Below are 23,535 nucleotides of genomic sequence, written 5' to 3'. Positions count from 1 at the left end.
TCATTGACATGGGGTCAAAAAGTGGAATTTTTTTTTTTTAATTTAGAGTGCCCAATTCATTTTTTCCAATTAAGGGGCAATTTAGCGTGGCCAATCCACGTACCATGCACATCTTTGGGTTGTGGGGGTGAAACCCACGTAAACACGGGGAGAATGTGCAAACTCCACATGGAGTGGCCCAGAGCCGGGATCGATCCTGGGATCTCGGCGCCGTGAGGCAGCAGTGCTAACCACTGTGCCACCGTGCTGCCTGGAAAAGTGGAATTCTTGACTGAAATACAGAATGGGAACATCATAATCAGATCAACTACTGTGACTCAGGAAGGCATCCCACTGCCTTCATCTCAAGTGCAACAAAGGATGGGTAAGAAATGCTAGCCTTGCCAATGATACCCGAATCCCAGAAATGAGTTAAAAAATATTCTCTAAACTCTAACTAATCATTAATATAAATGGCGCAATCATCCCCTATCCCCAAATCAACCAGCCTACATTTAGCATCTGTTAACCGCCTTCCATACACCTAACTAACCAACCACCTTCCATAAACCTAATTAACCAACCACCTTCCATACACCTAACTAACCAACCAATTCTTTCCTGCTCCAAAAACGACCCTGACAATATATTTAACTGTCTCCGAACCCTCTCTCTACTGTTTCCTTTAACTTGCGCCACAACTCAACTGCCCTTTGGCAAAAGAGAATAACGAATTCCCACTTGGTCTTAATTTCTTCGCTGGGATTTGAACTCTTCACCACAGAATAATTTCTTCCATTCAGTTTTGTTAATCTCCTTCAATTGGGAAACTTGAGTCACCTCAAAGTCATTTCTGTTTCAAATATAGGAATATTCAGGGTGAAGGAAGGTATTGGAAGATGATACCTTCCAACCTTTAACTTTGGAGAGCACTAAATTTTAGATTAACTGGAGACGACTGAAACACACTCCTGGCTATGTCATGTTAATGCCCTGGGTGTCCCATTGCAAAAAATAGGAGCTAGTACATTTACTGCATCGTCAGACCTTCCCCTCTCTGATGCTGAGCGACCTGTGCTTAGAAAAGGCTCAGTTTTATTCCCTTCATTAACTTAACCTCCATTAACTTGGGGCATAGCATGATGTTGAAATCTTCTTCCATTGTCTTCAACTCTGTGCTCACTTCTTTGGGCCATAGTCCTCCCCCTAACCAGCAGGCCTTTCACCCACTTGCAGCATTTGCCCATCAACTGGACCTTTCGGCCTCAGATTCCGGCACCTGAAACCCAGACCCAGGTTTTGTGTATTTATTCCTTACTCGCTGGTTTGTCTTGGCCTTTTGCCCAGCAATACTTACTGAGAAAGTGCAAAATGTGGCTCAGCAGTGAAGTCCCCAGACCCCTGCCTTAGACAGTGATGTTGTGCTAGAACAATATTCTGGGAACTCCAGGAGAGTCTCCATCTTGAAAAGCGGAGGGTAGATAATTACTTAAAAATAAGATTCTTGCTCTTCAGGCTCAACAGGTCAGTGGGAAAGGCACCAGATTTCTTTGCTTGGGTCATGTACAGCTTTGTCAAGAATTCAGGACACAAGAATGGATATGGGCAATACGGTAGAACAAGTGGATATCACTGTGGCTTCACAGCACTAGGGTTCCAGGTTCGATTCCCCGCTGGGTCACTGTCTGTGCGGAGTCTGCATGTTCTCCCCGTGTCTGCATGGGTTTCCTCCGGGTGCTCCGATTTTCTCCCACAGTCCAAAGACGTGCAGGTTAGGTGGACTGGCCATGATAAATTGCCCTTAGTGACCAAAAAGGTTAGATGGGGTTATTGGGTTACGGGGATAAGGTGGAAGTGAGGGCTTAAGTGGGTTGGTGCGGACCCGATGGGCCTAATGGCCTCCTTCTGCACTGTTTGTTCTATGTTCTATGAACAAAATGCCAGGTGGTTTCAATGCCATCATGGCAGACAGAACATTCCTGGGATGCAATGTTAATTAAGCACACCATTAAGTTTCTAATGTGCTTGCGAATTTAATCCAATATCCTGTGCATTAGCCTTCAAAGTACATGCAATTGTTCTGGGTGCGGGTTTTGAGATTCCCAGTTTAGAACAAGACTATTTTGGTGCACTACTGCTTGTGTTGACGCTTTACTAGGACAATTCAAAACCAACTCCTCTGCCTCAAAACCCTCGACATCTAATGTTGCCTCAAAAAGAACCCCATCAACCATTTCTATTGGTAAATCATTCATATTTCAATTTTGTCACGCTAGGTGACCCTGCAGTCTGAAATATTATAATTAGGAAAGGTTATGTTTGCACGCGCTCACCTTCCGGTTCAAAGGCTGAATGTTGTTGGGCCTGATCAGCCTCCGTTTTTTACAGGTCAACAGTGGACGAACTCGAGCAGCGATGCAGGTGTTATCGGGCGGTACTGGTAGCACATTCAACCTCTGTTTTTTATTCAGTAGCTCCTCAGCATCCGAGCTGTCAGTGGAACTGTTGTCTGGGAGTAAACTGTGAACACTGTTAGGAGGAACAGAACATCCGTGAACAGAGTTACAAAGGCAGAAAAGGGCAGTTTGCTTCAAGTACTGAATTTAAACAGTCAGCCATTACCTAATAAACCAGCCATACCACGTACAAGCGGAAATTTGTTCCGAAATATACATTATATTCAGGCATGAAATCCCAAACAAACTTTTGCCTCAAAACACATGCAGATTAAGAGCTCAAAGGTTGCCCTTCAAACTCAGTTGTCAGATGTGATATTGGGTGTGGGTTTCCACATGGAAAGTTTTAAACTACACAAGGTCGAATAAAAAGATGAGATGAGCTGTCAATTGCATTCTTTTACAAACCTCACACATACTACAGCATTACACAGGCAACCGAGTTGGTTTTAAATCCAAGTTCAGTTAAACAGTCTGCTTACATCAACATTATTGATCCTCAACATTTTAAACCTTGCATTCGGTCAGCTCTTTATTACAGAAGTCATGAGAAGACACAGTGGGTACCGTATTGTTCTTTTCATTTCTTGCATTAGAAACAAAAAACACAGTACTAAGTAAAAGAAGACAACACATATCTGCAGACCAATCAACTCCAGCACAACCCAAGATCACAATCGTATTTTTTCATCAATAGATTTAAAAACATGGGTACAAGGCGAGAAAACCATTCAATCCTGAGACCCAGTTGCTACGCTCTGGGATGCAACGGTTAGTGATGCACCATGCAGATTGCCAAAAGGCTTCATTATGGAATGAAGTGACGGGCAATTCCTTGCATAACCACTGCTCAACTCCAAATAACAACCAGCTGTCTCCCAAACAAGTTAACTTCAGTGGTAATGACACTGGATTGTAACATCAGACAACAAACAGCACACCAGGACCTGTACAAATTCGGGTTGCATTTTCTTGGTCTTGGTGCTGTGCTATCACATATTAAAGGGCAAAAAAGGTGATAACGTTTATGCCAGTCAGAGCCTCAAGGAGTCAAAGGTGCAGAATTATTCCAGCATGAAACTAGCAAGGTAGGCTATTTCTCAGAAGCTCAGAGTTTGAAGTGTTCACAGACATCAACCCGCTCAGTTACTTCAACATCTCCCAAGCTTGAAGCAACAGAGACCTGACGGGCAACCAAACCCCCCCCCAATTCCGATTCCAGATTATCATAGAATTTACAGTGCAGAAGGAGGCCATTCGGCCCATCGAGTCTGCACCGACTCTTGGAAAGAGCACCCTACCCAAGGTCAACACCTCCGCCCTATCCCCATAACCCAGTAACCCCACCCAACACTAAGGGCAATTTTGGACACTAAGGGCAATTTATCATGGCCAATCCACCTAACCCGCACATCTGTGGACTGTGGGAGGAAACCCACGCACACACGGGGAGGATGTGCAGACTCCGCACAGACAGTGACCCAAGCCGGAATCGAACCTGGGACCCTGGAGCTGTGAAGCAATTGTGCTATCCACAAGGCTACCGTGCTGCCCGTGCTGATAAGGTACACATCAAGCTAGAAGACTGACCATGGGAGAAGATTTTGGCTGATGCTATTGCATTGCCTCAAGCAAAAGGCAACGTTCAAACACCAATTCCCCAGGAAATGAAATCTGTAATTAAGCAAAGTGTCACTCTTGTGCTTCTGAGTGAGATCCAAACCAGGTCCAGGGGGCTAGAGCACCCACAATCTAACATTTATTTTCCATTACAAAGAAAGACCTCGGGCATCTTCAACAAACACAGTCACTTTCAACGTGACCGGAAGACAAAATATTCACCTAACCAATGCTAGGATTGTAAATTGTCGAGGTGTTGGAAGAGGATCAGGAAGCAAAAGGTGTTCTCAATGGGCTGGACTGTGACAGTGTAGAGAGAGATGAAACAATTTATTTCTCCCAGCAATCTCAAGTGTGAAAGCAGTTCACAATCAGGCAGGGCACCAATACCTCGGAAAAGACAAATATGCTGATATCGGTGTTGCTGGCCTGGGTGGCTACTGACATCGCCAACAACTGGCAGAACTGCGAGGGGTTTACTTTGGTCACAACAGAGAAGCAGGTTCAACCCAGCATGGGATCCCTGACTATTATTTGGCCATTGGGAGTACTGACAATTATATCAATGCCCTCAATCCCAGTAGCCATGGGATCGAACACATCTCTGTGCTCACAGATGTCTTCACCAGGTTACCACAGACAATTCCCACCTGTGATCAGAAACCTCAACCACAGCCAGAGTTTGGTTGCATGGTTGGTTTGATCATTTAAACATTCCATGTACGATACACAGTAATTGGGGAACTTCAAAAGCAAAATCACAGCTCTGCAAGGTGTACAGGATTGCAAAAGTCACACTAACCCCATCACCCAGAGGGTAACGACAATGTGAAGAGAATCAGCTGCAACCTTTGTATAATCTTTATTGTCGCAAGTAGGCTCACATTAACACTGCAATGAAATTACTGTGAAAAGCCCCTTGTCGCCACATTCCAGCACCTGTTCGGGTACAGCGAGGGTGAATTCAGAATTCTCAGCTGGTACGGGAATTGAACCCACGCTGTTGGCCTTGTTCTGCATCACAAACCAGCTGTCTAGCCCACTGAGCTAAACCAGCCCACTTTATGAGAGATTGCACATTTCCCTCCTCAAAGGAAAACAAAAGTAGCCCAAGAACCATCCAGAATGGGTTCATGCCTACAACAGTATCCCACATTCCTCGACAGGCTATTCGCTGCACTACCTCTTCTTTGAGAAACATCCTGGGCCGGATTCTCTGATCCTGAGGCTGTGTTGACGCCGTCGGAAAGTCAACACGGCCTCAGGATCAGCAATTCTGGCCCCTACACGGCACTGGAGCGGGTCACACCGCTCCAGCTGCTGATCCCGGCATCAAATGGGCGCCGCGGGATCCGCGCATGCAGTGGCACCGGCGCCAATGCGCGCATGCGCAGTGGCTTCCTTCAACGCACCAGCCCAGACGCAACATGGCGCAGGACTACAGGGGCCGGCGCGGAAGAAAGGAGCCGGCAGACATAGAGGCCGGCCCGCCGATTGGTGGGCCCCGATCGCGGGCCAGGCCACATCGGAGGCCCCCCCCCGGGGTCCGACACCCCCCCCACAGGCAGTCCCCGGACCCTTTGACGCTGAGTTCCCGCCGGCTGAGAGCAGGTGTGGACGAGCCGGCGCGACTTGCCGTTTTTGCGACGGCCGCTCGGCCCATCCCGGGCCAACTTGCGCCGCGCCAACCACGCCGGCGCCGATTCTCTGCTCTGCGGGGAATCGCGTGCCAACAACGGGGTGGCGTGGCATGGTTCGCGCCGATCACGGGGATTCTCCGGCCCGGCCCCGGGCTGAGAGAATCCCGCCCCCTGTTCTCTCAATGGATAATCTACTGCGGCTTGGCACACATTCTAAAGGTGATTGCAAGCTGATGCTTGGATAGCTGAGCAACGTACAAGGCTAGATCAGGCTTCTGAGATGGCAACAAAGACAACATAAAAAGAACTTGGCAAGGAAAGCATTGAGCAACCACAAGGCCAATGATATTGATCTCCTAATTTGTGCAAGAATATTCTTCAGGATCAGGAATATAAAAGGTTGAAATAAGATACAGGATGCCCAGGATCCTAAACCTCAAAGGTTGTCAAGTGCTTTGACACTGCTGGTCAGATTTTTGTCATAGCAGCGGTAACTGGAGAGCAACCCAAGGTGGTTGATGCCAGAAGCCTTAAAGATGATGCGGGGCAGCAGACTCTATGTTGCAGTTGATGCGCAAGCTGACAATGGCTCAAATGAAGTCAGATAATTATGCTGAATCCCAGAGTGGCCTGTGTGTCACAAATTCAGAGGGTGTATCCAGTGAGAGGTGACCTAATACAGTACCTCAGGAAGATGCAGAAATATCATGTTGTGAAACTGCAGCTGAAGCAACAAACGCTTCTCCTCATGATGTCCCGAATGACATGGACACCAACATGATCTAGTCCAGGTCCCATCAAGGAACAGAAAATAATCTCCCAGATGCTCCCATAAAATCCGTTGAAAGTACCTCCAGAGTCACAGCACCGAGGTTCGGGGTCCGATTCCGGTCCTGGGTCTCGGTCCATGTGGAGTTTGCATATTCTCCTTGTGTCTGCGTGGGTCTCACCCCCACAACCCAAAAATGTGCAGGGTACAAAAACAAAGAACAATACAGCACAGGAAAAGGCCCGTCGGCCCTCCAAGCCTGCGCCGACTATGGTACCTGCCGAAACTAAAACCGTCTGCACTTAAGAGTCTGTATCCTTCTATTCCCAGATGTCCAGATGTCCCTTAAATGCTACTATCGTACCTGCTCCCACCGCCTTTCCAGGCAGCGCGTTCCATATATTTACCACCGAGTAAAAAACACGCCTCGCACATCTGTTCTAAACTTTTCCCCGCGCACTATAAACCTATGTTCCCTCATACTGGACTCTCCCACCCTAGGAAAGAGCACCTGACTATCCACTCTGTCCATGCCACTCATAATCTTGTACATCTCAACCTCCGTCTTTCCAGTGAGAACAGACCGAGTTTATCTAACCTCTCCTCATTGATAATGCCCTCCATACCATGCAACATCCTAGTAAACCGCTTCTGTACCCTCTCCAAAGCATCCACAAAGCGTACACAATATTCCAAATGAGGCCTAACTAAGGTCCTATGCAGCTGTAACATGACTTGTTGTGCAGCACAATAGCACAGTTGCTTCACAGCTCCAGGGTTCCAGGTTCGATTCCCGACTTAGGTCACTGTCCATGTGGAGTCTGCACGTTCTCCCAGTGTCTGCGTGGGGCTCCTCCGGGTGCTCCAGTTTCCTCCCACAGTCCAAAGATGTGATTAGGTGGATTGGCCATGCTAAATTGCCCTTAGTGTCCAAAAATGGTTAGGTTGGGTTACGGGAATAGGTTGGAAGTGTGGGTTTAAATGGGGTGCTCTTTCCAAGGGCGGGGCAGACTCGATGGCCAAATGGCCTCCTTCTGCACTGTAAATTCTATGACGAATCTATGATGCCAATTTGTATATTCAATGCCCCAACCGATGAAGGTCAGCATTCCATACGCCTTCGTGAGGATGGTGGATTGCCATTCTAAATTACCCCATAATTAGAATTTTTTGAAAATTAAAGTATCTACAGAGATTAATAACTAAAGGTAATTGCGAGCGAATGCGCGATATCATCCTAACCCTCACCACTTGCTCAGATCGGTGATTAATGGAGGGAATGCGGTCACCTAATTTGATTCGAATGTTTTAGCTATCAGAGTTCAATCCACGTTTCTAGTTATGTAATCACTAAATAAACAGTAATTGCATGAGACATATAATTGCTGTGACAGCAACACATTATCAGGGAAGTGTGCCGCAGGAAGTAGAGTCACACTGGGCCCTGGCTCCCGATTTCCCACTTTAGTGTGAGGCTGCACGATGCCTTCTGCAGGGCATTCCCCACGTATGCTGGGAAATTCTGTTGGCGGGTCCCCGCCAGCAGGTGGTGAAGACATCAAAAAGTGCCAGGTAGAGGAAGTGGTGTCTTCGGCAGGCTTAGGGTGGAGTCAGAGGCCCCAAGGAGCAGGCTGGAGCAGGAGCGATCCGCCCAATGTGCAAGTCTGGTTTTGGAGATTGGGGGAGGAGGACTGGAGCTCACATCCAGCTGCAAGGGACTCACAAGGACAGTCTGAACGGTGGGGAATCCTCACCCTGAGAAACTGGATATACCATTTGTGGGCTTGACAACAAGGTAACTTGACTTTCATGTTCAAGAAGAACTAGCAAAAGGAATTCTGTAAGTGCGCCAGCTCTCAAGTTGGTTTCTTTGCTGTGCTTCAGGTCCAGTTTTGAACCAGAGCCCTTTTGTGAAGAGTGGAGGAATTAGGTTCAGGATCACGATACAGCACCCCAGTGGAACTCGAGGCACACTGACTTAATGCACATGTACATAAGCTCTGCTGATTTGAAACAAGGAATTGAGCTTGCAGTGGTTTTGCTGTGTTAACAGTTGTCCAATGGAAGGAGTTTTATTTTTTAAAAAGGACTAGCGTTTCCATGAATGTACTTGGTACTAAATAAAGGATCGCTGAGCCTGAATCTTGGTGTGTTCTATTTGAGCAAACAGCTCCCTCCCAAACAAGTTCACGCCAGTGTTAAGGGCACTAGATGGGAATATCAGACAATAAGTAAGACTGCACAGCACACTGGGACTTGCACAAATTCAGGTTGAATTATTGACCATCTTGGCAGGGTAGGCTACAAAATCCACAATGCACCACAGAAGCATTTACAGACCTGAGCAGCTGCAATGTACCTTTACTCACTCATCTGTAAGGGGATCATGTGGTCAAGTACTAGGTCACCCAGGATGGACAGAGTTGTTAGTTCAAGTAAAGTGGTGACTCCCGGTGAAATTTCCATTTATCTATTGGTTTATTAGGCTTTGACAAAAAGTGACTAGGGCATGAGGAAGGTTTTCATCCACAGGACAGGTTCCTACAGTTAAATACAGGTATCTGAGCCATCCAAGCTGGAAAACAAATAATATCGGAGAAATACTAAGGATATTGTACGTAACTGGTTTTGAAAGCTCGGTTAGAGCTCTAGATTACAACCTTGCTTATGTTATGGGCCAGGGTTTAGAGAACCCCAAAGGGTGTCATGGAGTTCACCTGACCCACAACTTTTAATAGATTGTGGTATGGGGAGCACACGGCCCACTCTACAGGTACGGTACAGCAGAAATGGAAAAGTATTTTTTTTTAAAGCAAACCAATGTTTATTCTATGAACTCAAGTTAACCTTTTTAAAACATAGTGAACATCTTAGCAACCATCAATTCCAAATATAAACCCCAAAGAATACAACACTAAGTACTCCTTGCGCTGTCCTTTTAACATACATAAGACTGAAAAAAAAACTTTAAACAGAAGCACAGCAGGTTAAAGTCACTACTGAGAGCAGTTATTAGTTTTAAATCACCAAAGGATCAATTTACAATCTTTAGATTACAGAGAGACTCACACAGCTGTGACTGCAGCTATCCAGCTCTGAAAACGAAACTTAAACACACCCTGCAGCAAACAGCCTAAAACGAAAGTAAAAAGCTGACAGACACTCTGATATCACTGCAATAGTAAACACCCATTTCTTAAAGGTACTCTCACTACAGCTATTTATATACATACCCATTTATAAACACCCATTTCTTAAAGGTACTCTCACATGACACTTAGCAAACAGAACATACTGATTGCAGTTTATATAATGCTGGCAGTATAGTGTGCTAGTGTTTCAAAGACTGGCACATGTACTAATACCCTGCACTGTGTGCACCCAATCTGTGGTACTATAAAGGGAGGCACCAAGTGACAGCCAGCTGTTTTTTCAATGCAAGGTGTTGCGTATGGATATGGTGCCCTTGGATGCTCCTGTAAGTGGGTGATACTGTCAATGACCTGATTATGTCATCATACTCACTTGGCTGAGACACCTCGTACCATATAATTTAAATTATAAACAAACAAAAAAGCAGAATAAACAGGCTATTTCACCCTAACTGGATTTGCTGCTTATGGGGCATGAAAGTCACCATCTCACTGCCTTCCAACCAGATGAGCTCGGCAAAATTTCATTATTTTCTTTCCTCCGTTAAACGTGCCACCAGCATGTGCATTGAACTGACATGCCAGGTCACAGCCATCAGCAAATGTTTAGACAAAGACTCATGATGGAACTGGTGCCACTTCCCAGGGGAGTAACCTGGTGCACATCCCACTGGTCAGCAGTATAAATATCCAGTTTGTTAGTTATTTAGAAATTGCATGTCTCAAGTAGTGTTTCACCCATCTCAGTCCTTAGCACCAAAGTTATTGCAACTCATGCACATCAACTGCTATCGCTACAGATTTCACCTAAACTGAGGCCACTTGGTGACTTTACGGGTGAATAACTTAAATGAGGTGACAAAGAGGAATGAAAGTCTAACACAAGTAGTTTTTATTCAATGGGTTGATTCCACCATGCTATCGACTGGAATTTTATTTCAACTTTAAAAAAAAAAGAATTGCAAGACTTTGCTGAAGTACAGGGGCTTTTTCAAGTGGGGATAGAAATATTGTGACAATATTGATTCTCGAATCCCACTCTTTTGAATACAAGTTACATAATCACAACAAAAGAATAGATATTTATGCTGACAGGTTTTGATGAAGAGGGACAGCAGGAGGCTTGTATGGTACATAATCACCAACATGGATAGGGCTGAATGGGGCCCTTTTCTATGCAGTACATTCTGTGAAATCTAACTATTGAACAACTCCTTTAAGTTTCTCACCAACTTAAAAGGCCACGAAGTGTGGTCTCTTGTGCTATCACATTAGTTTAGTTGCATGACCAGTGGGGAACTTCAAGGCTTTGATAAGCTTGCCTAAGTTGGATAGCTCTCAGGCTGAGAGATTGTGGTGACCTTTGTTTCATATGTACTCCCGACTATTATGTTCTCGGAGTGCATTGAACAAAACATAAATCCATAGTCTAACTTTGCACTTTTGGGCAAGTACTTCCAACACTGGCGCTTCATGCAATTTTTTGAAAGGACGGCTTCAAATACAACTGGTGTAGCAACCCAAGGCCAGGCAACCCATTCTTGGTCATTGCCCATTGATTCCTAAGTTTGTGTCAAGTGGGGAGCCAAAACAGTACATTTTAACCATGACCTGACCAATGTTTTGTTCAAATTGTATCACTTTTTTTTACTCTTGAACTCTTATAAAACCCAAAAAGCTACTGGCCTTTTGTGTACTGCACAAATGCGCTACACGCACTCTCTCGCCTCATTTTTATTGCTGCTTCAGGTTTGGCAAGTCCTCGCATCCTGCAATCACAATTTAGGATAATTCATTCTCATCTACCATAACTTTCATCACTTTAGAGCCATGTGCCATTCGAATTTCACGTTTAATGAGAAAACTTCAAAGTCTATGTCCTTCATAGTGGTAACAGCATCCTGAAACAGTCCAAGTCCCAACACTAAAGCAATATATTACCTGTTGATCACTCCATTGACAGGCTTGAGGTGACTGCAGGGTTTTGTTGGTATCGATTCTGTCGGTGCAGAACAAGATGTCACATTTTCTACAGGGTTAACAGGGGAAATAACCTGAAAACAAACATATACATGAGAAATCGTGCAGCAGGGAAGTAAGTATTCAGTACCCATGACAATTCAGCAAGTTCATTCAGCAAAGTTAACGATCAAAAAGATCACCTTTGCATGAAGAATTTTGGTCTCCCAATGCTTAGAGATATCCTTTTTGCAGGGCAACACTGTGGCGCAGTGGTTAGCACTGTTTCCTCACGGTGCAGAGGACCCGGGTTCGATCCCGGCCCCGGGTCAATGTCCGTGTGGAATTTGCACATTCTCCCCCGGACTGTGTGGGTCCCAACCCGACAACCCAAAAAGATCTGCAGACTAAGTGTCCCTTAATTGGAAAAAAAGAATCGGGTACTCTTAAAATCTTCTTTTAAAAAGCTATCCTATTTGCAGCATCGCAACAGTATTCCAGATCTGGCCTGATCATGCGTTAATGGGGCCTCAGTATACCTGCATTGCACTGTTCTGACTACATATCTCCACATTTTGTCAGCTTTCATCAATTTCCTCACCACACTAACTAAACATTGCCAAAGAAAAAGCACTATTGTCCCATTTCCGGAACTCTGGGCTAATTCTGTACTATTAATTATGCATTTCCATCGTACATTATTTTGACCAATAAGAAATATTTTGCATCTCTACATGTTAAAGTTCTACCTGCTTGTCCATTTTAGAGTAGTGCTTAGTCAAACACAGTTAATAGCTATCCCTCCATCTGATTTTTTGTGTATTCTCTGTCCTTTGTTTTTAAATTGATAAGATTTACTAAAAAGTTTCTGAACAACTGCTGTCAACTCTTCCATTTGAGGGGGTTGTAGGGTCACGAGATTTAATGGGTTTTCTTCACCACCTCCCCTGTGGAGTCCAAAGCGTGTTCGCCAAGAAAGAATTGATACGAAACACTTCAGTCTAACCTCAATAGACAATAAACTGCTCTTCAGTCAAGTGTTGGACACAAGTCTCTAAAGGCACGAGGAAAAGGTGAATTTATGGGAAGGAATCAACATTATCTCTGTATAAGCTCACTGAAAATCTCTGTATAAGATAACTGAAAATCTCGGTATAAGCTCACTGAAAATCTCGGTATAAAGTAACTGAAAATCTCAGTATAAGCTCACTGAAAATCTCTGTATAAGCTCACTGAAAATCTCGGTATAAGCTAACTGAAAATCTCTGTATAAGCTCACTGAAAATCTCGGTATAAGGTAACTGAAAATCTCAGTATAAGCTAACTGAAAATCTCTGTCTAAGCTGACTGAAAATCTTGGTATAAGCTGACTGAAAATCTCGGTATAAGCTGACTGAAAATCTCGGTATAAGCTGACTGAAAATCTCGGTATAAGCTAACTGAAAATCTCTGTATAAGCTCACTGAAAATCTCTGTATAAGGTAACTGAAAATCTCTGTATAAGGTAACTGAAAATCTCAGTATAAACTAACTGAAAATCTCGGTATAAGCTAACTGAAAATCTCTAGAAAGCTAACTGAAAATCTCGGTATAAGCTCACTGAAAATCTCTGTATAAGGTAACTGAAAATCTCGGTAAAAGGACACTGAAAATCTCGGTATAAGCTAACTGAAAATCTCGGTAAAAGCTCACTGAAAATCTCTGTATAAGCTCACTGAAAATCTCTGTATAAGCTCACTGAAAATCTCTGTATAAGCTCACTGAAAATCTCGGTATAAGGACACTGAAAATCTCGGTAGAAGCTAACTGAAAATCTCGGTAAAAGCTCACTGAAAATCTCTGTATAAGCTAACTGAAAATCTCGGTATAAGCTCACTGAAAATCTCTGTATAAGGTAACTGAAATTCTCTGTATAAGCTAACTGAAAATCTCTGTATAAGCTAACTAAAAATCTCGGTATAAGGTAACTGAAAATCTCTGTATAAGCTCACTGAAAATCTCTGTATAAACTCACTGACAATCTCTGTATAAGGTAACTGAAAATCTCGGTATAAGCTAACTGAAAATCCCGGTATAAGCTCACTGAAAATCTCTGTATAAGCTCACTGAAAATCTCTGTATAAGCTAACTGAAAATCCCGGTATAAGCTAACTGAAAATCTCGGTATAAGGTCACTGAAAATCTCTGTATAAGCTCACTGAAAATCTCTGAAAAGCTCACTGAAAATCTCTGAAAAGCTCACTGAAAATCTCTGTACAAGGTAACTGAAAATCTCAGTATAAACGAACTGAAAATCTCGGTATAAGCTAACTGTAAATCTCGGTATAAGGTCACTGAAAATCTCTGTATAAAATCACTGAAAATCTCGGTAAAAGCTCACTGAAAATCTCTGTATAAGCTCACTGAAAATCTCTGTATAAGCTCACTGAAAATCTCTGTATAAGCTCACTGAAAATCTCTGTATAAGCTCACTGAAAATCTCTGTATAAGCTCACTGAAAATCTCGGTAATAAACTAACTGAAAATCTCGGTATAAGGACACTGAAAATCTCGGTATAAGCTCACTGAAAATCTCTGTATAAGCTCACTGAAAATCTCTGTATAAGCTCACTGAAAATCTCTGTATAAGCTCACTGAAAATCTCTGTATAAGGTAACTGAAAATCTCTGTATAAGCCAACTGAAAATCTCGGTATAAACTCACTGAAGATCCCGGCATAAACTCACTGAAAATCTCTGTATAAGCTAACTGAAAATCTCGGTATAAGCTCACTGTAAATCTCTGTATAAGGTAACTGAAAATCTCTGTATAAGCTCACTGAAAATCTCGGTAAAAGCTAACTGAAAATCTCTGTATAAGCTAACTAAAAATCTCTGTATAAGGTAACTGAAAATCTCTGTATAAGCTCACTGAAAATCTCTGTATCAGCTAACTGAAAATCTCTGTATAAGCTAACTGAAAATCTCGGTATAAACTCAATGAAAATCTCGGTATAAACTCAATGAAAATCTCTGTATAAGCACACTGAAAATCTCGGTATAAGCTCACTGAAAATCTCTGTATAAGCTCACTGAAAATCTCTGTATAAGCTAACTGAAAATCTCTGTATAAGCTAACTGAAAATCTCGGTAAAAACTCACTGAAAATCTCGGTATAAGCTCACTGAAAATCTCTGTAGAAGCTCACTGAAAATCTCGGTATAAACTCACTGAAAATTTCGGTATAAGCTCACTGAAAATCTCGGTATAAGCTAACTGAAAATCTCGGTATAAGCTCACTGAAAATCTCGGTATAAGCTCACTGAAAATCTCTGTATAAGCTCACTGAAAATCTCTGTATAAGCTCACTGAAAATCTCAGTATAAACTAACTGAAAATCTCTGTATAAACTCACTGATAATCTCGGTATAAACTAACTAAAAATCTCTGTATAAACTCACTGAAAATATCTGTATAAGCTCACTGAAAATCTCTGTATACGGTAACTGAAAATCTCTGTATAAGCTCACTGAAATTGTCTGTATAAGCAAACTGAAAATCTCTGTCTAAACTAACTGAAAATCTCTGTATGAGCTAACTGAAAATCTCTGTATAAGCTAACTGAAAATCTCAGTATAAGCTAACTATAAATCTCTGTATAAGGTCACTGAAAATCACGGTATAAACTCACTGAAAATCTCTGTATAAGCTCACTGAAAATCTCTGTATAAGCACACTGAAAATCTCGGTATAAGCTCACTGAAAATCTCTGTATAAGCTCACTGAAAATCTCTGTATAAGCACACTGAAAATCTCGGTATAAGCTCACTGAAAATCTCTGTATAAGCTCACTGAAAATCTCTGTATGAACTCACTGAAAATCTCTGTATAAGCTCACTGAAAATCTCGGTATAAACTCACTGAAAATTGCGGTATAAGCTCACTGAAAATCTCGGTATAAGCTAACTGAAAATCTCGGTATAAGCTGACTGAAAATCTCAGTATAAACTCATTGAAAATCTCTGTATAAGCTCACTGAAAATCTCTGTATAAGCTAACTGAAAATCTCGGTATAAACTAACTGAAAATCTCGGGATAAGCTAACTGAAAATCTCGGTATAAGCGAACTAAAAATCTCTGGAAAACTAACTGAAAATCTCTGTATCAGCTAACTGAAAATCTCTGTATAAGCGAACTGAAAATCTCGGTATAAACTCAATGAAAATCTCGGTATAAACTCAATGAAAATCTCGGTATAAACTCAATGAAAATCTCGGTATAGGCTCACTGAAAATCTCGGTACAAGCTAACTGAAAATCTCAGTATAAGCTAACTGAAAATCTCGGTATAAGCTAACAAAAATCTCTGCATAAGCTAACTGAAAATCTCGGTAAAAGCTCACTGAAAATCTCTGTATAAGCTCACTGAAAATCTCTGTATAAGCTCACTGAAAATCTCTGTATAAGCTCACTGAAAATCTCTGTATAAGCTCACTGAAAATCTCGGTAATAAGCTAACTGAAAATCTCGGTATAAGGACACTGAAAATCTCGGTATAAGGACACTGAAAATCTCGGTATAAGCTAACTGAAAATCTCGGTATAAGCTCACTGAAAATCTCTCGATAAACTCACTGAAAATCTCTGTATAAGGTAACTGAAAATCTCTGTATAAGCCAACTGAAAATCTCGGTATAAACTCACTGAAGATCCCGGCATAAACTCACTGAAAATCTCTGTATAAGCTAACTGAAAATCTCGGTATAAGCTCACTGTAAATCTCTGTATAAGGTAACTGAAAATCTCTGTATAAGCTCACTGAAAATCTCGGTAAAAGCTAACTGAAAATCTCTGTATAAGCTAACTAAAAATCTCTGTATAAGGTAACTGAAAATCTCTGTATAAGCTCACTGAAAATCTCTGTATAAGCTCACTGAAAATCTCTGTATAAGGTAACTGAAAATCTCTGTAGAAGGTAACTGAAAATCTCGGTATAAGCTCACTGAAATCTCTGTATAAGCTCACTGAAAATCTCTGTATAAGCTCACTGAAAATCTCTGTATAAACTCACTGAAAATCTCGGTATAAGCTCACTGAAAATCTCTGTATAAGCTAACTGAAAATCTACTCACTGAAAATCTCGGTACAAGCTAACAAAAATCTCTGCATAAGCTAACTGAAAATCTCGGTATAAGCTAACTGAAAATCTCTGTATAAGCTAACTGAAAATCCCGGTATAAGCTAACTGAAAATCTCGGTATAAGCTAACTGAAACTCTCGTTATAAACTCACTGAAAATCTCGGTATAAGCTCACTGGAAATCTCTGTATAAGCTCACTGAAAATCTCTGAAAAGCTCACTGAAAATCTCTGAAAAGCTCACTGAAAATCTCTGTACAAGGTAACTGAAAATCTCAGTATAAACGAACTGAAAATCTCGGTATAAGCTAACTGTAAATCTCGGTATAAGGTCACTGAAAATCTCTGTATAAGATCACTGAAAATCTCGGTAAAAGCTCACTGAAAATCTCTGTATAAGCTCACTGAAAATCTCTGTATGAACTCACTGAAAATCTCTGTATAAGCTCACTGAAAATCTCGGTATAAACTCACTGAAAATCTCAGTATAAGCTAACTGAAAATCTCTGTATAAGCTAACTGAAAATCTCAGTATAAACTCATTGAAAATCTCTGTATAAGCTCACTGAAAATCTCTGTATAAGCTAACTGAAAATCTCGGTATAAACTAACTGAAAATCTCGGGATAAGCTAACTGAAAATCTCGGTATAAGCGAACTAAAAATCTCTGGAAAACTAACTGAAAATCTCTGTATAAGCTAACTGAAAATCTCAGTATAAACTCATTGAAAATCTCTGTATAAGCTCACTGAAAATCTCTGTATAAGCTAACTGAAAATCTCGGTATAAACTAACTGAAAATCTCGGGATAAGCTAACTGAAAATCTCGGTATAAGCGAACTAAAAATCTCTGGAAAACTAACTGAAAATCTCTGTATCAGCTAACTGAAAATCTCTGTATAAGCTAACTGAAAATCTCGGTATAAACTCAATGAAAATCTCGGTATAGGCTCACTGAAAATCTCGGTACAAGCTAACTGAAAATCTCAGTATAAGCTCACTGAAAATCTCAGTATAAACTAACTGAAAATCTCGGTATAAGCTAACTGAAAATCTCGGTATAAGCAAACAAAAATCTCTGCATAAGCTAACTGAAAATCTCGGTATAAGCTAACTGAAAATCTCTGTATAAGGTAACTGAAAATCTCTGTATAAACTAACTGAAAATCTCGGTATAAGATAACTGAAAATCTCTGTATAAGCTCACTGAAATTGTCTGTATAAGCAAACTGAAAATCTCTGTCTAAGCTAACTGAAAATCTCGGTAAAAACTCACTGAAAATCTCGGTATAAGCTCACTGAAAATCTCTGTAGAAGCTCACTGAAAATCTCGGTATAAACTCACTGAAAATTTCGGTATAAGCTCACTGAAAATCTCGGTATAAGCTAACTGAAAATCTCGGTATAAGCTCACTGAAAATCTCGGTATAAGCTCACTGAAAATCTCTGTATAAGCTCACTGAAAATCTCTGTATAAGCTCACTGAAAATCTCAGTATAAACTAACTGAAAATCTCGGTATAAGCTAACTGAAAATCTCGGTATAAGCTGACTGAAAATCTCAGTATAAACTCATTGAAAATCTCTGTATAAGCTCACTGAAAATCTCTGTATAAGCTAACTGAAAATCTCGGTATAAACTAACTGAAAATCTCGGGATAAGCTAACTGAAAATCTCGGTATAAGCGAACTAAAAATCTCTGGAAAACTAACTGAAAATCTCTGTATCAGCTAACTGAAAATCTCTGTATAAGCTAACTGAAAATCTCGGTATAAACTCAATGAAAATCTCGGTATAAACTCAATGAAAATCTCGGTATAGGCTCACTGAAAATCTCGGTACAAGCTAACTGAAAATCTCAGTATAAGCTAACTGAAAATCTCGGTATAAGCTAACAAAAATCTCTGCATAAGCTAACTGAAAATCTCGGTAAAAGCTCACTGAAAATCTCTGTATAAGCTCACTGAAAATCTCTGTATAAGCTCACTGAAAATCTCTGTATAAGCTCACTGAAAATCTCTGTATAAGCTCACTGAAAATCTCTGTATAAGGTAACTGAAAATCTCTGTATAAGCCAACTGAAAATCTCGGTATAAACTCACTGAAGATCCCGGCATAAACTCACTGAAAATCTCTGTATAAGCTAACTGAAAATCTCGGTATAAGCTCACTGTAAATCTCTGTATAAGGTAACTGAAAATCTCTGTATAAGCTCACTGAAAATCTCGGTAAAAGCTAACTGAAAATCTCTGTATAAGCTAACTAAAAATCTCTGTATAAGGTAACTGAAAATCTCTGTATAAGCTCACTGAAAATCTCTGTATCAGCTAACTGAAAATCTCTGTATAAGCTAACTGAAAATCTCGGTATAAACTCAATGAAAATCTCGGTATAAACTCAATGAAAATCTCTGTATAAGCACACTGAAAATCTCGGTATAAGCTCACTGAAAATCTCTGTATAAGCTCACTGAAAATCTCTGCATAAGCTAACTGAAAATCTCTGTATAAGCTAACTGAAAATCTCGGTAAAAACTCACTGAAAATCTCGGTATAAGCTCACTGAAAATCTCTGTATAAGCTCACTGAAAATCTCAGTATAAACTAACTGAAAATCTCTGTATAAACTCACTGATAATCTCGGTATAAACTAACTAAAAATCTCTGTATAAACTCACTGAAAATATCTGTATAAGCTCACTGAAAATCTCTGTATACGGTAACTGAAAATCTCTGTATAAGCTCACTGAAATTGTCTGTATAAGCAAACTGAAAATCTCTGTCTAAACTAACTGAAAATCTCTGTATGAGCTAACTGAAAATCTCTGTATAAGCTAACTGAAAATCTCAGTATAAGCTAACTATAAATCTCTGTATAAGGTCACTGAAAATCACGGTATAAACTCACTGAAAATCTCTGTATAAGCTCACTGAAAATCTCTGTATAAGCACACTGAAAATCTCGGTATAAGCTCACTGAAAATCTCTGTATAAGCTCACTGAAAATCTCTGTATAAGCACACTGAAAATCTCGGTATAAGCTCACTGAAAATCTCTGTATAAGCTCACTGAAAATCTCTGTATGAACTCACTGAAAATCTCGGTATAAGCTGACTGAAAATCTCAGTATAAACTCATTGAAAATCTCTGTATAAGCTCACTGAAAATCTCTGTATAAGCTAACTGAAAATCTCGGTATAAACTAACTGAAAATCTCGGGATAAGCTAACTGAAAATCTCGGTATAAGCGAACTAAAAATCTCTGGAAAACTAACTGAAAATCTCTGTATCAGCTAACTGAAAATCTCTGTATAAGCTAACTGAAAATCTCGGTATAAACTCAATGAAAATCTCGGTATAAACTCAATGAAAATCTCGGTATAAACTCAATGAAAATCTCGGTATAGGCTCACTGAAAATCTCGGTACAAGCTAACTGAAAATCTCAGTATAAGCTAACTGAAAATCTCGGTATAAGCTAACAAAAATCTCTGCATAAGCTAACTGAAAATCTCGGTAAAAGCTCACTGAAAATCTCTGTATAAGCTCACTGAAAATCTCTGTATAAGCTCACTGAAAATCTCTGTATAAGCTCACTGAAAATCTCTGTATAAGCTCACTGAAAATCTCGGTAATAAGCTAACTGAAAATCTCGGTATAAGGACACTGAAAATCTCGGTATAAGGACACTGAAAATCTCGGTATAAGCTAACTGAAAATCTCGGTATAAGCTCACTGAAAATCTCTCGATAAACTCACTGAAAATCTCTGTATAAGGTAACTGAAAATCTCTGTATAAGCCAACTGAAAATCTCGGTATAAACTCACTGAAGATCCCGGCATAAACTCACTGAAAATCTCTGTATAAGCTAACTGAAAATCTCGGTATAAGCTCACTGTAAATCTCAGTATAAGCTAACTGAAAATCTCGGTATAAGCTCACTGAAAATCTCGGTATAAGCTAACTGAAAATCTCAGTATAAACTCATTGAAAATCTCTGTATAAGCTCACTGAAAATCTCTGTATAAGCTAACTGAAAATCTCGGTATAAACTAACTGAAAATCTCGGGATAAGCTAACTGAAAATCTCGGTATAAGCGAACTAAAAATCTCTGGAAAACTAACTGAAAATCTCTGTATCAGCTAACTGAAAATCTCTGTATAAGCTAACTGAAAATCTCGGTATAAGCTCACTGAAAATCTCTGTATAAGCTCACTGAAAATCTCTGTATAAGGTCACTGAAAATCTCTGTATAAGCTCACTGAAAATCTCTGTATGAACTCACTGAAAATCTCTGTATAAGCTCACTGAAAATCTCGGTACAAACTCACTGAAAATTGCGGTATAAGCTCACTGAAAATCTCGGTATAAGCTAACTGAAAATCTCGGTATAAGCTGACTGAAAATCTCAGTATAAACTCATTGAAAATCTCTGTATAAGCTCACTGAAAATCTCTGTATAAGCTAACTGAAAATCTCGGTATAAACTAACTGAAAATCTCGGGATAAGCTAACTGAAAATCTCGGTATAAGCGAACTAAAAATCTCTGGAAAACTAACTGAAAATCTCTGTATCAGCTAACTGAAAATCTCTGTATAAGCTAACTGAAAATCTCGGTATAAACTCAATGAAAATCTCGGTATAAACTCAATGAAAATCTCGGTATAGGCTCACTGAAAATCTCGGTACAAGCTAACTGAAAATCTCAGTATAAGCTAACTGAAAATCTCGGTATAAGCTAACAAAAATCTCTGCATAAGCTAACTGAAAATCTCGGTATAAGCTAACTGAAAATCTCTGTATAAGGTAACTGAAAATCTCTGTATAAACTAACTGAAAATCTCTGTCTAAGCTAACTGAAAATTTCTGTATAAGCTAACTGAAAATCCCGGTATAAGCTAACTGAAAATCTCGGTATAAGGTCACTGAAAATCTCGGTATAAGCTAACTGAAACTCTCGTTATAAACTCACTGAAAATCTCGGTATAAGCTCACTGGAAATCTCTGTATAAGCTCACTAAAAATCTCTGAAAAGCTCACTGAAAATCTCTGAAAAGCTCACTGAAAATCTCTGTACAAGGTAACTGAAAATCTCAGTATAAACGAACTGAAAATCTCGGGATAAGCTAACTGTAAATCTCGGTATAAGGTCACTGAAAATCTCTGTATAAGATCACTGAAAATCTCGGTAAAAGCTCACAGAAAATCTCTGTATAAGCTCACTGAAAATCTCTGTATGAACTCACTGAAAATCTCTGTATAAGCTCACTGAAAATCTCGGTATAAACTCACTGAAAATCTCAGTATAAGCTAACTGAAAATCTCGGTATAAGCTCACTGAAAATCTCGGTATAAGCTAACTGAAAATCTCAGTATAAACTCATTGAAAATCTCTGTATAAGCTCACTGAAAATCTCTGTATAAGCTAACTGAAAATCTCGGTATAAACTAACTGAAAATCTCGAGATAAGCTAACTGAAAATCTCGGTATAAGCGAACTAAAAATCTCTGGAAAACTAACTGAAAATCTCTGTATCAGCTAACTGAAAATCTCTGTATAAGCTAACTGAAAATCTCGGTATAAACTCAATGAAAATCTCGGTATAGGCTCACTGAAAATCTCGGTACAAGCTAACTGAAAATCTCAGTATAAGCTCACTGAAAATCTCAGTATAAACTAACTGAAAATCTCGGTATAAGCTAACTGAAAATCTCGGTATAAGCAAACAAAAATCTCTGCATAAGCTAACTGAAAATCTCGGTGTAAGCTAACTGAAAATCTCTGTATAAGGTAACTGAAAATCTCTGTATAAACTAACTGAAAATCTCGGTATAAGCTCACTGAAATTGTCTGTATAAGCAAACTGAAAATCTCTGTCTAAGCTAACTGAAAATCTCTGTATAAGCTCACTGAAAATCTCTGTATAAGCTAACTGAAAATCTCGGTATAAGCTAACTGAAAATCTCGGTATAAGCAAACAAAAATCTCTGCATAAGCTAACTGAAAATCTCGGTGTAAGCTAACTGAAAATCTCTGTATAAGGTAACTGAAAATCTCTGTATAAACTAACTGAAAATCTCGGTATAAGCTCACTGAAATTGTCTGTATAAGCAAACTGAAAATCTCTGTCTAAGCTAACTGAAAATCTCTGTATAAGCTCACTGAAAATCTCTGTATAAGCTAACTGAAAATCTCGGTATAAGGTCACTGAAAATCTCGGTATAAGCTAACTGAAACTCTCGTTATAAACTCACTGAAAATCTCGGTATAAGCTCACTGGAAATCTCTGTATAAGCTCACTGAAAATCTCTGAAAAGCTCACTGAAAATCTCTGAAAAGCTCACTGAAAATCTCTGTACAAGGTAACTGAAAATCTCAGTATAAACGAACTGAAAATCTCGGTATAAGCTAACTGTAAATCTCGGTATAAGGTCACTGAAAATCTCTGTATAAGATCACTGAAAATCTCGGTAAAAGCTCACTGAAAATCTCTGTATAAGCTCACTGAAAATCTCTGTATGAACTCACTGAAAATCTCTGTATAAGCTCACTGAAAATCTCGGTATTAACTCACTGAAAATCTCAGTATAAGCTAACTGAAAATCTCGGTATAAGCTCACTGAAAATCTCTGTATAAGCTAACTGAAAATCTCAGTATAAACTCATTGAAAATCTCTGTATAAGCTCACTGAAAATCTCTGTATAAGCTAACTGAAAATCTCGGTATAAACTAACTGAAAATCTCGGGATAAGCTAACTGAAAATCTCGGTATAAGCGAACTAAAAATCTCTGGAAAACTAACTGAAAATCTCTGTATCAGCTAACTGAAAATCTCTGTATAAG

General features: G+C 40.1%; 1 protein-coding gene across 1 annotated transcript in view; it reads right to left on the bottom strand.

Annotated features, from left to right (window-relative positions):
- Positions 1 to 23,535, bottom strand: part of LOC140398056 (KAT8 regulatory NSL complex subunit 1-like) — a 341,917-nt gene that overhangs the window by 3,298 nt on the left and 315,084 nt on the right. Inside the window, exons 5-6 of the mRNA XM_072486268.1 lie at positions 11,558 to 11,670; positions 2,313 to 2,508 (exon numbers count right to left, since the gene is read on the bottom strand). Of these exons, the coding sequence (XP_072342369.1) occupies positions 2,313 to 2,508; positions 11,558 to 11,670 (309 nt within the window). The remainder of the gene's footprint in view (positions 1 to 2,312; positions 2,509 to 11,557; positions 11,671 to 23,535) is intronic.

Source organism: Scyliorhinus torazame, chromosome 21, assembly GCF_047496885.1.
Source record: "Scyliorhinus torazame isolate Kashiwa2021f chromosome 21, sScyTor2.1, whole genome shotgun sequence".
Classification (NCBI taxonomy): Eukaryota; Metazoa; Chordata; class Chondrichthyes; order Carcharhiniformes; family Scyliorhinidae; genus Scyliorhinus; species Scyliorhinus torazame.
Note: the sequence above shows the minus strand (reverse complement) of the source record. Positions and strands in the feature narration are given on the sequence as shown.